The 15,554-nt window shown below is 36.7% G+C and overlaps 1 protein-coding gene across 1 annotated transcript; it reads right to left on the minus strand.

Moving 5' to 3' along the window:
• Positions 1-565: 565 nt before the first annotated feature.
• HTATSF1 (HIV-1 Tat specific factor 1) lies at positions 566-15,548 on the minus strand. The gene is made up of 9 exons (XM_009287634.2): positions 15,489-15,548; positions 11,434-11,638; positions 11,066-11,113; positions 9,647-9,801; positions 8,408-8,571; positions 6,647-6,746; positions 6,055-6,144; positions 5,416-5,553; positions 566-5,011 (listed from the first exon to the last, which is right to left on the minus strand). Exons 4-9 carry the CDS (start codon positions 9,758-9,760, stop codon positions 4,727-4,729), a joined length of 891 nt encoding a protein of 296 aa, XP_009285909.2. The 5' UTR covers positions 9,761-9,801; positions 11,066-11,113; positions 11,434-11,638; positions 15,489-15,548; the 3' UTR covers positions 566-4,726.
• Positions 15,549-15,554: the final 6 nt, after the last annotated feature.

Below are 15,554 nucleotides of genomic sequence, written 5' to 3' on the forward strand. Positions count from 1 at the left end.
AGAATAAAAATTGAAATTCTGCTTGTCCTTAAGAAACCACACACCCCCTCCCAATCTCAATTGTAGCTATGGTGCCTGCAGCCATTCCTCCTGCTCCTTTTATCTTCATGCAAGGTCCACTAACACACCGAGCCAGAGTGAAGTCTGAGACAAAACCCATAAAGAGCGAACAAATACCATGTCCCACTGTGAACACTTACAGTTCTAGCGACACGTATACTGGACTCCAGTTGGAAAGCTCTGGCACGTTAACACATATGCTTTATAAATTAAAGTCACTGTGCACCAAATGCTATGGTACCTTTTACTGAGGAAACAAGTAAGACAGATACATTATCTCAAAACTAATCAGAAAAGACTTGTTTTGTTCACGAGTTTGTTTATTAAAAAGGTAGTATAAAACACAACCCCTTTAAGAAACAAAATTGAAGACAAATCAAGGGATTCTCAGATGCTGTCACAGGTCTCGAAATTATTCAAATATGATTTTTTTTTAATGTTGCTTTTCTAAAAGATAAACGGTCAATTTAACTTATTGAAAGAAAATAACCTGTCAGAAAAATTCCAAGTCAACTTACTGAAAAGTTTAATCTAACAATATACTTTCATAATACAGAATGAGCAAAAAACAATTCGCTGCAAAAGATTTCATAATTCTATAAATATTTTACAGAACTTTCAGAGTATCCTGACAGTAAGACTTCAAGCCTTGTATAATGAGCACTAAAGTACACACAAGTCAAATCAACACAAGTACACAACTTACATAATTCATTTATCATACTGCAGTATATTTCCTCAAATTCAGAAATAAAAATAAGAATTTAAAATCCAATTAAAATCTATAGGTGGTTTGTTTGTTTTGTTTTTTAAAGAATTTCATTAGGTTATACAGTTCAAGAATTCAGGGTATGGATATCGATTTTACTGGAAAATTTAAAGGCAAGTTTGGGTTTCTATGAAGCATCCAATACCTTTAAGTTTTCTTAAGCAAATTAAGCTAAGTATTTGTAATTGTAAATAGATTAACCTTAACTGAATAATGTCTAGGACATGTTTTAGCTAAAATGCACTGCATTTAACATACTAATGATTTTAAGTGAATTGCAATCCTTATACAAAATGTAAGTTGTACGAGGGACTGAAATTCAATTAAAAAAAGTAATTAAAAAAGTCAGCAGGAGAAACAGATAAACATTTTGATGCAAAATGAAACTAATTCTCTCTTTACAGCTGCATATGAACATTCGAGAACCTGCTACAACTTATGTGCCTTTTCTTTTGGGGCTTTTTGTTTCCAGATGGCTACCTTGGCCATGCTCCTCAAACCGTGTCATCTCTGATGAATACTTGCAACTCCGTACAATTACCTTGCCAGCAAACCACTAAACAGCATTTGATTGTAAAGCAAACTACCAATATATCTTGAAGCTAAGCAACTGATTTTGTATTGCATGGTTAAGAAAGTGATTATCTATGCTGAATTATGCTGAAGTATCAGTTAATACTCTTTCCCCGCTGTTATATTTAAGTGGCTTCACATCCGTTTTGTTACGCTGTGCAAATGAGTAGAAACAGCTACTTCTCTAGGTCAAAACTAAGCAACAATGATTATCCACAAGTTGTTTCAACCTGCTGCTAGTTATTGTTTTCATAATATATGGAGGGAAGGAGACAGTTTTTCTTAAAACGAACCTCTCACCAAAAGCCTAGGTATGAAGGAACACGCAGTATAGTGGAACGCTGGAACGGAACCTAAGAAAAATTAGAAACTGAGCAAAAATTTTGATTTTGTCATTTCTAATGAGCAAGACAAGTCATTAGAAAGCACTTTTAATTAAAGAACAAATATAGTGAAAGTTACATCGGGGTTTTAACTTCTTACCAATTCATTTATGATGCTGCTCAGTCAGAAAAAAAATGCAAGTTTAAAAAGCAACTCAGCTCGTTCAGCTTCAGATTCATTAATATTTGGTATTAAACATTACTGCTCTGTACTACAAGATTTTCATAATCATGCGTCAAAATAGTAATTTTAACTTTTGTGAAAAATTTTAATTTATGTTTAATTTATAAAAATCGGCATCACTTAAGAAAGGAAAACATCAAAAGAATTTGGTCTCAATGAAAATCTGCTGAAAAGAAAGTCACAGCTGCATTAACCTCTCCACAGACTATTAAATGCCTCAATAGCTAAATGAATAGTTTATAAAAATATATTTTTACATTTCACTGGGGAATAACAGAGGTAGACAAAAGGAAAACACCAGTTTGAGTGTAATGCCGCACTTCAGAACAACGTATTTGCATGGAAAAACAGCTTTTATTTTCTTAGGAATCCTAGTTAATAGGAAAGCCAGTAAAGCATTTGGTCTCAGTCTTTGCCCGTGCTGTACTTCAGCGTGAAGTCTAGAGGAAAAGGTGAAAAGACTAACATCACGTTTGACTTCTGAAGCAAGCCAATCAAATTTGTACATCAATTGGAGAGAGGAAGGTTACTGCACATATAATGATTCTTTATTTTTCAAAGTCTTTTTTCAAACACTAACACTAACCTTATTTTTTATCTGATACCATGATAAGGCTTCATAGAACTGTACAATATTTATACATTTGTCAATAGTTTCCCTGTATCAGTTGCAATTCCACTGTAAAACAGGTGATTTAACTGTGTAGAGTGTTATATGACTAGGCTCTCTTAAAAAAAAAAGGCTAACAAAACACAATAGTCTTAACAGATCTAAAGCCTGGAGTCTAGAAGCTGGAAGAAAAAAAAAACCAGGAGCACTGAAAGCAATACCCACCACATTAAATTACACTCTTCATATGCCAAAACCTTCAGCCCTCAAAGGTCTGTGGTGCTTACTGCCAATAAAAATAATGAAGGCAGAACCAACACAACCCAGAGATGTAACCTGAATATGCCACTACGTGCAGCTACGCACCAGGCAGTATTTCAGATTCCCTGAACTGTTCCAACACCTGTTTTGCTGAAACATGCAATTTGCACACTCGTAAAGATGAGAAAATGGTCTGTCTTAGCTGGCAAGAGTTACAGCTGCTCTTTATAATGCAACTCAAAATTGGAAATTTGTCATGCCAGCTTATAATGAGCCCCCAGACTTTTAAACCCTGAATTCAACTATCATCTCTGTTGCGAGACCAGATTATTTTGTCACAAAAAGATAAGATTTATAACCACAGTGGCAAGTGTTAACTTAGATGCTCTGGTTGGCATAGCTACCCATACATATTGATTACATATTAAAAAAAACAAAACAAACTTAGTACCATATAGACTTCTGGAAAAAATATAGATGGTAATCTCAGAGCACGAAGTTTGAAAATACCAATTTTCAGAGTATTCTGAATACTTCAGGATGGAAATATAATAATTAGCATCTATGGTTTCTTGCAATCCAATATGAATTAAAAAAATTCAAAAGATCCTCCTTACTAGTAACCACCCATCTGAACAGCGTGCTATGAATTTAGCACCAATATTTCAAATGTTTAGTGCCTAAATCTGTATTCTTCTATCCTTAGGTATCAAAATAATGGGATTCTAAATTAAGAATTACTATGCCCAAAACGGCTCCCCCAAAGTTATTTTTGAAAGCCTGCCACTTACTAAGATATCTAAAGTTAGAATGTCTTCTAAATCCTTGCTTTTGGAAAATATTTCTAAGAGGGCTAGCATTTGCTTTTTCCACATAAAAGAATATTATTTGAAAGCATATTTTCAAGTATTCTAACTTTTGCACAACAAACTGTAGTTCAAGTTGCCAAAAGCCTTTAAATTTTATGAAATATAGGAGATCCTCCCCATTTTGAAGAGTATGTAAGGCTAAACTAAAATGTTGAAGGGAACTCACACTCATCATCTAACAAAGTCAAACGAAAACCTTTACTCTATTAAAGCAAAAACTAAACAAAGCCAACTCATCATTCAAAAGCCTATTTTGCATACAGACCATGAGAGTTTAAAGATCAGCCTTATTTCATTACGGCCTAGAATGTGTGTGCTCATGCATTTCTAGTCTCCTTGACGTAATTCCAGCCTCAACAGAAGATCTAAGCAGGGGAAGAAAAAAATAATTTACTGAATGCTGTGATTTAATAATCTATCTTCACGCAGTTTACCTTACGTTGGCTATGGCAACCTTGTTTGTTTTTCACTTCCTTTAAGTTTGCAACTTGGTACTACTCTTATCATTTGCTACTTAATGCATAGCAACATATCCAATGCATTCACCCTTTAAGTATCACAGCATCTGTTCCATAAAATGATCCAAAGTACTCAGGACAGGAATCATTTTTAAGGATGAGATACCAAGTTCCAAGGGGTACAGGAAAATTAACAGTAAAATCCACAAATCTTGTAATAGCTTTGTGTTACTTAAGTTACATATAGTTACATAAACTTAAGGGTTGGAACATATTTCACACTTACATAACGAAACACTGACAAGCATAGTTAGAACAAAAGAAGCCTGATGAGCTTTACTGCATTCTTGGCAACTTGAGTTACTTTACCTGAACAGCCAATTAATACAAACTTTTAGAACCTCATTAAATACTGCTTTTAATGAAAACTTCAAAGCACACAGCTGATGACATTTTAATAGGCATATATTCATATGAACATTGTCTGCAGTCACCCTGAAGAAAGGGATAAACTCAAACATCACCCTAAAAACCATGCTTTCGTAAAGCATTAAGGATGTTATGTATCTGCTTCAACATCACTGCCTGCAAGGCTGCTGTCTGTAGATGGAGCACCATCTTCGTTAATGCCCTCACCATTATTCTCCCTCTTATGGGCTTCATCATTTACATCCTCCTTAGATGTGTCATTAACTTTTGAAGGTTGTCTGCCTTCAGGCAGTTTAACACTACTTGTTGCGGAATCTGAATCAGATGTAGTTTGCTGCTCCTTTGCATCAGGATCCTCTAAAAATGATCCCCACACCTTGAGCCTTTCTTCCCTTTCTCTCGCAGTCTCCTCCACCTATTAAAGATATGTTTATACACATAATTTCAAAGTCATACTTGTAAAAATGAGTATTTACACAGATAAAATTATACGAACATTTATATTGCAGTAATACCTCAAGACTGCAATAGGCCCTGTTGACTGTGAACTAATGATCTGTACACCCCCTGACTAATCTTCTAAGTTTACATCTCCAACACACAATTTTTAACATCAAACATGTCCTTCAAATTTTCACTAAATTGAATAATTAAGGATGATTTTTTTGGAGACATCCTAGCAGTTTTTGAGGGGAAGCAAGATGGGGCAGGGGTGGGCAGGGGAAGGGTATGAGGATGAGAACACAAAGCACTTCTCAAATTAAAACAGATTTACAGTTTGGAAGAAATTTTCGATGAAATAGGACCATGAAAGGCTACCTGATAATCTGTTACACCATCCCATGTTTCAGCACTAAGCTGACGTCCACCAAACCACCTTCCATTTAGAGTTAGCTTGCACAGATCAGCTTCTGTTGCTTCTTTAAATGACACAGAAGCCACGCCATCAGGGTGTCGCTGTAAGGAGAGACAACTTTCATTTAATAGTTTTCTGAATAGTGTATTTATTCCAACATATTTTAGATTGTCTTACAAAATCCATCAGGATATAGCTCTATCCTGATCATACATAATCATGTTTGAAAAACTCAATTTGCAAGTTTACACATTTCCTTCTATTGGTACACAGAACAGACTTTTTGAACACATAAAACAAACAAACATTTCAGCTAGTTTAGCTACAAATAAATGTATTTATAAACTGTCAAAACTTGTGACATGTATCCAAGTTACTGGGAAGAGTTAGAGTTTGCCTTCACATAGGCTGAAGTACATAGGTGCTTATAAATTAATTTCCAAAACAGCTAATTTTAAAATAGTGGAAGATCAGGTCAAGTTTCCATGAAATAAACACAAAAAAGCAAATAAATGCTCCACTCATACTTAAAGAATCCTAAATGTTTTGCACATTTACACATTACATCAATTCTGCCTACACAACTTGTAAAAAATACCTACATCAAATATGAGAACCTTCTTTACTTGACCAAACTTTTCACACTCTGTCCGCAGATCTTCTCTGATCTCATTTAGCACTAAGGGATCCTCCTGCAATGCAATCACACAGGTTAAACTGAACAGAAGCACTTACTTCTCTCAGCTTTATTTTTGCCCAATCACCAACAGAACGCATCTGCCAGTCTATCAGAAGTTCATAAATTAAGTGTTGTTATGCTGCATTTTCAAAGCCACTTGGGAGTTGGCAGACAGCCCTTATTTGAATTTAATAAATGCTACTAATTAATAATGCTTCTCCATTCTAACACCGTTACTGTCTACTCCTCTTTCCATCCCAAAAAGGAATATTGTCAGGATACACACAGTGAAAAAGGCCTATTTAAAAAATATACATGAACATCTTTGTCTTGCTTTTTGGAAATAGGTGAATGAATTTTAAGCAGATGCTTGGCACAGGAAAAAACCCTGCCCAAACAGTGAATTTAATTTTGTTCTCATCTGCTTAGAATTTTGCTAAAATTCCTATGGCAGAAAGTTCAGACAACGTTAATTATAAGAGCACAATTTACAGTAGCAAACTGCATCTTCCTACCTCAAAGTCCTTTGGGTGAAACATATTCCTGATAATAATGATGCGTTCATGTCGCATTCGAGTTGCGCCATCTTTCTTCTCAGGCCTCCAATCCAGCTGTCTAATGAAATGAAGCAACAGTAAGAAGATATTGTTGCGGCTCTCTTCAGTTTCTACAAGTATTTGTTGAAAAAAAATCATTAATTTGGCATTTCTTGCAATACATCAACTAAAACGTATTTTGACACAAAGAGTTAAGTTACTCTTCTAAAAAATGCAATAATCACCCAGTTTTACCACTTCTTCTACAAAGCAGTTGAAGTTTTAAGGTACTTAAATGCTCATAGAGGGAATATAAATTATTTTAAAAATCAAAGCATTTTCTTAAACACTGAAAAAAATAATCTTCAAGTTTTAGTTCCTTCCTAATATCAGGTCAGACACAGGAATCAGCTGCTGCCAAGTATAATAAAAATGTCAGTATTTTACCATTTTTTCCTAACTTGTTTTGTAAAAAAGGAGATCCGCTATTCCCTTTGGTAAAATTTAACTGCTTTTATTTAAACAAACATGCAAGAACACCTTGAGTCTTACACAGACATCGCTGCAAGATGTATCTTGTTCCACAGTGTACAGAGCCCCTGCCACAAACTAGCAGTGTAACTCAGGGCACCTGTTCTATGACTTTACCTTCTCACAAAAAATGTTACTTCTGGTAGAAATGTCTACTTTATATCCTATTACAAAAAAAGGACACATTCACTTACACTTCTAAATCTCAGAATCTTATACTTGGGGGGAAAAAAATCTCATTTAAGTTCCTTCTTGTATCTGCTACTTCGGCTGAAGAAAATTTGGATTTCCAATGAAGGTAGTAGCAAGTAAATTATGTTCTTCAACTCAAAAGGAACACCAACTGAAGTCAGTTTATTCACACAAATTGCTGTCAAATGCAAGTTCATTATTTTCATACTTCTCCCTCCGCACTGGAGACTTCTTATAGCAAGAATTGGCAATGTATCTCTGAGGCAGATACATTTCAAGCTGCTTTTATTTTTAATTGATAAGATGTCAAGTAGACTTTGTTCCCTTTAACTATGGCAAAATACTTTCGCATTACTATTTAAAATGTTTAGTGGAATGCTGCTTTCATTAAAATATTAAAAGTCCTATATACTTAAACTTTTTTCTTCTTTAATCCGCATCTTCTTGGTTCCAAAAGGCAGAAAAACAATTTTTAAGTGACAAAAGCAACGAATCTAGGTACAAAAGCGATGAATCTAGATACAATTAAGAAAACCACGTATCTTATACCAGAGAGAGAGGTCTGGGGGAATCTACAGAGATATTTTAGTATTTGCTCCTACGGAAGCTAGCATCTCTTGCCCTTTGCAACGAGTAAAGTATGGTACAAATAATATGTGAACAACCAGAGTGTTATTACCTTAAAAAAGTAAGCCTAGATATGGTGACAGGACTTGCACACTCACACACTGAGAGAAAAAAGTCTTTTATCTCCCCAGAGTTGCAATATTTTCTTCTATAACTGAAAGGACCTTGGTTCCCTATGTATTATGTTAGTGTCAATCACGAAGAAGTTCATTATATCAACATTTAATTTAGGAGTTCCTCCCCTCCAAATGTGTATTATTTAAGCTATTTTGCTGTCAGAGAAGACTTCAATTTTTGCATAACTCTTAGCATTGCATTTGAAAGAAAGCAGTGCTTTACTAATAGCACTTAGAAATCAAGCAATGTTTTACTGAAATAAAAAATACAAACTTCTGCTGTTGAGACAACTTCTTCCTGTAGTCTTTACATTTCTTCTTCTTTTTGCTTGCATCATACTCCCCCTTCAGTTGAAACTTTGCAACTTCAACGTGCAATTTATAGCCTCTAATTTCTGCCTCATCCAGAAGTCTCAATGCAAGTTGAACCGATTCTCTCTATTTGAAGATAAAACAGAACACAAGCTTTAAAGCACATGGCACATCAAATTATTCAAATAACATTTAATTAAGAATATTGTGCTAAGAATCAGTTCCCTGTCACTGAAAACTGTAATGCCATAGCTCTTCCAAGTCTCTTGACACACAGTTGGCAATGCTTTCTTTATCAAAACCAAGTATTTCTTCACCACTGTTACAGCAGATTAATGCTCCCAAAAGGAACTGCATACATTTCATTCAAATATGTCACAAAAACTAATCTGCAATGGTCAATCATGCTGATGAACTTAAAAGCAAAACGCAAAAAAATTCAGGGGGCTGATTTTCTATAAAGCTTGTATCACTCTTCCAAGATCAGCAGATGTTGAGGCTCTGAAGTAATTTTTAAAGTTTTCCTAGAAGTCCTTTAGGAAAGGACTTTTCCTTATAAAGACAGGCAGACTGTCTTTATACTTGTGCACTAAACAGCCCTAACTACTAAAATTTCAAAACTAGCATAGACTACAAGGCAGTTGATTTAGTACTTGCCTGGTGCTTCCTGCAGAATCAAAGCAGATTGCACCTGCAAGCACTAACTTTCCAAATGGTTCACAAGTGAAACACATGAAGGAAACAGTACTGCAGCCTAAACTTTTATAGGTTAATACAGAATGCAAGAACAGTCCTGAACCTAACCAGCTCTCAACTAAAAGCTGTAAATACAGGACTACAGTATGCTCCTTCCTGACTCGTTACTTCTGTACTCTTGGCCACCCAGTGGCATATTTTCAAAGTAAAAAGTGAAGAGTCCCCCATTTCACCCCATAATCACTGGCACCCAAGACAGGAACATGTAGAGACATGTTCAGCAGGTATTATGGACATTATCAGGGGGAGGGTGGGGGTGGCTAAGAGGAAACAAATGAGGTGCATAAGCAGATAAGTGGGCAGTTCTGGAATAAATCTTTAAAACAGACACCTAAGTTTTAAGTTATAATTCAGGTATTTCAAGAATCTTCTGAATATGATTCTGAAACAGTGGCCACAAGTATCTTCAACGGGAAGGAAAACTGCATTTCAGTGCACCACTGACCTTTAGATAGCAACAGAGGCCATCTCCTTTAAGATTTCCCTCCTTATCTTTGTACAGTTTGATTTTGTGTTCTTCTGTCTGAGGATCTCTCATAATGATACCACATTTTGACATGACTTGTATAAATTCATCTTTTGTAATGTCTGGAGGTAAACCTGTAAAATAAATTAAAACAGAAGTTTTGAGTATGTTTAATTTTTTTTTTTTTCTTTAAAACCTCATCAGAACAAAACCTCCACAGTGTTTCTTTAAATGAAAGGTATCAAACTTAAGGACGAAATTTTACATACACTGTAAGAAACCACTGCCCTTGGGACCAATATTTTTGGTATTACCTTCTAAACATTACTTCATACCAATATTTTTAAAATCCTTTTACTTTTTAATAGGTGTAACAAACAGCAACATCTTTGCGCTCCCTAATATGCAGGCCTAGAGCCTTAGTGCTATACATGATACCGACATTGCAGTGGACACAATGGCCTATGCGAATGTAACTACCCTGCCCGAGTTTTAAGTTCCACTGCACCTCTAGGGATAGAAGACAAAAAAAAAGCCCAAACTATAAACAGACGACTATTTTCTCCAGCCACAAATTCAACAAAAAAGCAACTGGTAATGTACGGAGTTTTTAAAGCCTGAACTTTGAATTGAGGACAAGAAAAAAAAAAACCAAAATGGAGAAGAAAATTACGTCACTGTTCCACACTAGTTTGGTCCGGATCAAGATTTTTGAGAATTCAAGTGTGTGCGTTTCTGTGACTGCTCAGAACTACCAAATGTACCTTTCTGTATGCACCTAAAGATAGCACCCCGACATCCAAAACAGGTAGAGAAATACCGTAATAAATGCACAGTTTCATTTGAGTTCTGCATGCACCTAAAGATAGCACCCCGACATCTAAAACAGGTAGAGAAATACCGTAATAAATGCACAGTTTCATTTGAGCTTCCCTGTTACTTGCTCATTCTATTCCCAGCTTTTTTTTTGTACTTACTGTTTCCTCCTTATCTAATAATTTAATTATGTGTTTATAAAATAAAATAAAAATTAAAGATTAAGTGATGTGTATAGTCAATGCGCTATCTTCTTATAAACTTGTTCTCATTATCCTATTCCTTAGGAGCTTGCAGAAATTGTTTTTCTTGGCTGTACCTTACTTAAAAAAAAATTAGTGACTTGGCTGACACAGCTCACAGAATATCACATTTAGAAGATAAAAGCATGGAGTATGTCCCTTATATTACTTTCCCGCATCTGCAATTTAAAGGTCACAAAGACATTATGCAGTCAGGAACATAACGTTAAGTAGCTTGCAAGTGGCAGACCAAATAGGTAATATTAGAAGTCAGTGAGACATATACAAGTCTCTTTCACCATCTTTAGCTCAAAGTAGATAAATAAATGCTATTACTTACCAGTCACATAAACGTTTGTGTTTCTGTCTTCTTCAACATGAAACCATCCTAAAAACAGAGTTTTAATTCAGTTATGCCAATATATTAAACAAGGGAGCATACACTAATGTTCACATGCCATCAGATCTCTAAGAATTTTTGCTTGCCCACAGGAAAAGCTCTGGACAAGCCTTAATTTGCTTTTTTCCCCACCCTGTAGATGGACTTAGGAGGATACCTACGGAGTACCATACGATTTTAAAGTCATTCTGGAAATTTTCAGAACGACCTATATCTTTGCTGTACATGGTAACACTGAACAATCGCCAGTTTCTACTCAGTACTATACAGGTTGCAGCCTACACAGAGGGAAACCCTTTGTCACTTACCTGGCTCAAGCTTCCGTTTTTCTGCTTTTTGTTTTGGCTCTGTTTGTCGTGGTCCTTTCTCATTTGCTGATGGTTGTGTTCCTGATGTCTTAGAACTTACTGGTTGCTTACTTTCAGCTGCTGTGCCAGAAGCAGATGAACTGTCTGTATCATCTGCATGGAAGCCATAGTTGGCGTGATACGTTGCCAGGAAATCTTCTGTTATCTAAAAAGAAATTAGGAAAATTAATCCAAAGTTTCAAAGAACTACAAATTCAGGTTTGTAAGTGTTTTAATGTTAGCGCATCAATGATGGCCATTTTCTAATCCGGCAACATAGAAAATAACAGTATTTCAAAACTGTTTTTAAATCATCTTTGTAAAGCCATACGCACAACAAAAACAATCAGTTCAGGCACTACCCGAACTAGACTAACATACTAATTCCATACAGCACATGAAGTTTTAAAACAAATATTTCACAAGTTCTGCCTTTTTCCAAGCAAAGCTTTCTGCTTTCAACATAAATTGGATTTGCCTGAAGGACAGAAGCCAAGTGCTCCTGACCATGTTGAAGAGAGAAAGTGACACTGAAGGTAAGCCAACAACTTATCCACAGATGATGGAATGACTGACATTTGTAAGCATCAACATTTTCAGAGATGACATATTTTGTTGATAGACAATAAATATTGCACTTAGACAGAGACATATCTTAACACACTGTTTACAAGGCCGTATACTCTATATCCTGCTAACAGAGAAATAATTACCTTGCTCTTTTCTAGAGAGAGACTATATTTGGATAGAACATAAGATTGGCTAATGTCTATCTCTTAGAGACCAAAACAAAAAAACCCTACAAATTACCCCCAGTATTTCCAGCCAGGTAAGTTTTAATACTAGCCACTAGCAATAACATGCAAAGAGATAATACGTCATAGCTGATTTTATTAGCATCACTGCACTATGAAGTACTTTCTGCAGTTACACACTCTGAAATTATTTATCCCCAAAGCTGAGCCTTAACCTTCGAAAATTTTATCTGACTCTGACCCGTGCTGCACTTGCTTCATCTGTATTCAAAAGGGAACAAAGGTTAATGTCATTAAGCTACTGTAAGAGAGTGGCATAACAGGCAGCAGTAAGCGTCAATGATAACAATGCAATCTCTTATCTTCCGTAGTCATTTGAAGCTTGATGTTTCACCTCTAAGCTTTTATTATGACAAATAAAAAATGCAGAATTGACAGTAGTAGGCTTGTCATGAATAACGCAAGATGCTGTGGAGCCCCATATAACTTAAAAATTTAGCATGAAATAGCTCCTACACTAAACAAGATTTGCAACGCACCTTGATCAGGAATGTAAGCAGCTGCTCTTACAGACATGACATAACATAATGTCAAGAGAAAGGAAGAGTACAACCGCCTTTAGTGAAGAAAAGAATACTCTGTGTTCTAATAAGGTTTGTTATATTTGACACTAGCAATCTTAGCAAATCCTTAGTTTCGCAGTTGATTAAATCCAGAGAATTAAGCTTCTAAACTTTCTGGTGAACAATATTATTCATTTTCATCAGAGAACCTACAGATACATTCATGATTAAACCTGCAACAACTAGCCACCTTCCTGCAGCAGTATTATGTTTCAACTTCAGGGGGAACCGCATTCTCCTGTAAAGCTAAGTTTATTCTTAGCAAATTACCTACCACGGACCATCAAATTTTGCCAGTCAATAACAAAGGGGGTTTTTTACCATAATATGCTATCATCCTACCATATATACCATTACAACTACTTCATTTTAAAATGCGTTTTTACTAGTATAAAGGCTTTTATTGGAACTTACGTCATACCATGCCTGCATGGAAGACAAGCACTCACAGAATTTCTCACTTGGGGCTTCACTACAGTTCTGGTGGAGAACATCACAGAAAGAGATCAGTTCTACCTCCACACCCACACAGTTGTACAGTTTGGGGCAATTAAGCTTATAAGAAAAGAAATACAATACTACAGGACATGCTAGCATGTAATTAACTACTGGCCACGCTGAAACAGAAAGGAATAAATTAACCAAATAAAGAACAGATACCCTACGCTTACAGAAGACATCCAACATCTGTTTTTTCACAGCAAGTGATGAAGGAAGGCAGATGAATTCAACATGCGATTTTGTGCTATGCCTGTGAAGGACTGTAAGAAGTTGGTATCCATCAATATAGTACCACTGAATGAAAAATCGTTAAATAACGCAGAAAGTTGCAATCACTTTTATTAAATACTTGACTGTCTCCAAATTTTTCTGAGGAATGTTGACAGTTAATATCATTAACTTCTTGCACTGCTTTGAAACATGCTTTAGTAGAAGCTCAGCAGATACTCTATTCCCAAAGTAGAGTAGCACTGCAATACCAGTCGGTAGATGATGATTACTTAGGCCAGTCAGAATATTTTAATCTTTTGTCAGAGAACAGAGATAAGGAATTTTATGACTGCTAATGGAGTAGAGAAAGAACTACAACTTCTGGCTCCTGCGGTCTCAAATCCATTTTGATAAAATATGCTATTGAATAATCATCAGCAAAATGAAGTAACCTGAGATTCTATGATATCTAGCTTGGTGACCTATCACACAGTGCTTCACAATGACTCTTTACCAGCTTCTACTATACATCCTATTTACTAATGAACCTTGCTGTTCCTATATAATCTGTCCAACCCTTAATGTTATCTCCTCTCCAAGATGGAAATTTGAGGTAAGAAAGGCATTTAGGAAAGACCAATGCTCCTGAGAAGAAGAGATAAATAAAAAAAGAAATTAAAAAAAAAAAGAGAACCCTTTTAAAAGTTACTGTGCCCACCGGCTAGAGCACTCCACAGGGAGCCAGGGATACTCAGCTCTCCACTGCTCCACTTTGCGAGTCTGGATTTCTCACATGTCTTTACCCCTCCGTAAGCCATCTGCTACACGGACACCTTACTAGGTTTACACACATATAAACTTGGCACTACAGGCTTCATTCTCACTCAGATTCTCTGAATTGCAATATATTCAGAGTCACAAATAAGAACTGGCGCATTATGTTTATGAAGTATATGCTATAAAGTGTCTTAATATTTGTAAATTGATTGCCCTCATCTATTGTTATACAGTAACAAAACTACTGTTTCACTTGCAGATCAGTAGATTGGCTCAACACATTAAATCTGTGTCCCCTCTCACCTTGAAGAACCACGTTGTTATAGCAAGTTCATTTTTTATACTTAAAATATTTAATAAAAAAAACCCAAGAGGAAAACCTGTATCGTGTTTCCATTCTGTGCAATGCCTCTAAGCTAAATACACTTAATTTTCATGTGCATTTCCAAGATCTAAGGAGAGGGAACAAGACAACTTTATACACGCATCGCTTTCAGATAATAATAGAAGAGGGATATAACAGTCCATTTTCACCTAGACCTCTTAACAGACTAGTTCACTTCTTCACTGCCAACATTAAGACAAAGATCACCACAGCTACTGTGATAAAAAACCCTAAACATGCCAAAGGCAGTACCGATTCGTTAAGATCCACAAATATAACCATGACTTCATGCCAGGCCCGAGCAATTCTACAGATTCACAGCCAAGGAGAAAAGCCAACCTACAGCTCTTCACAACAGAAGAGCAGAAAGCAGCCGGTTAGGTTACAGGCGGAGACAAGGCCAGCTGCCGTGGCTTTGCCTGGAAAAAAAGAGTGTTTCAGTGCTACAGAGGCTTCGCAGCAGACATCTATTTGGCTGAATCCAGACAAGTGAGACAAGACAATCCGCACTCTCCCCGTGCTGAAGAGGCCCAACATCAGCTGTTCCTTCTTTCTCGCCCTTCCCCGGGGAAGCTTCGGCATGCCACGGGGAAAGAGCGGCCCCACGGCGGTGTGCGGGCGGAGGGAGCGGCGCCCCGCGAGGCTCCCCCCCAGAGGGCCGGGGCCAGGCGAGCAGGCCGCTCCTCACAAGGGGAAGGGGGGAGGGGGACCGAGCGGGCCCGGCCGGCCGCCCGCAGGTAGCGCTGAGGCTCCCCCCGCACCCACCTTGGGGAACCAGGCCTTCTTCTCCCGGTCCCACTCGTAGGCGGCCCCATCGGCCGGGTCCACGTA

The sequence above is a fragment of the Aptenodytes forsteri genome, unplaced genomic scaffold (assembly GCF_000699145.1).
Source record: "Aptenodytes forsteri isolate BGI_AS27 unplaced genomic scaffold, ASM69914v1 Scaffold265, whole genome shotgun sequence".
Taxonomy (NCBI): domain Eukaryota; kingdom Metazoa; phylum Chordata; class Aves; order Sphenisciformes; family Spheniscidae; genus Aptenodytes; species Aptenodytes forsteri.

Bases quoted from the DNA above. Each gene is read 5' to 3' on its own strand.
- HTATSF1 (XM_009287634.2), bottom strand. From the start codon at position 9,760: ATGTCAAAATGTGGTATCATTATGAGAGATCCTCAGACAGAAGAACAC. The intron at 6,747-8,407 runs GTTTGTATTTTT...TCATTTCATTAG, and splicing joins AAGTTGTCTCAACAGCAGAA to ACAGCTGGATTGGAGGCCTG. The intron at 5,012-5,415 runs GTAGCCTTTCAT...TATCTTTAATAG, and splicing joins ATGGTGTAACAGATTATCAG to GTGGAGGAGACTGCGAGAGA.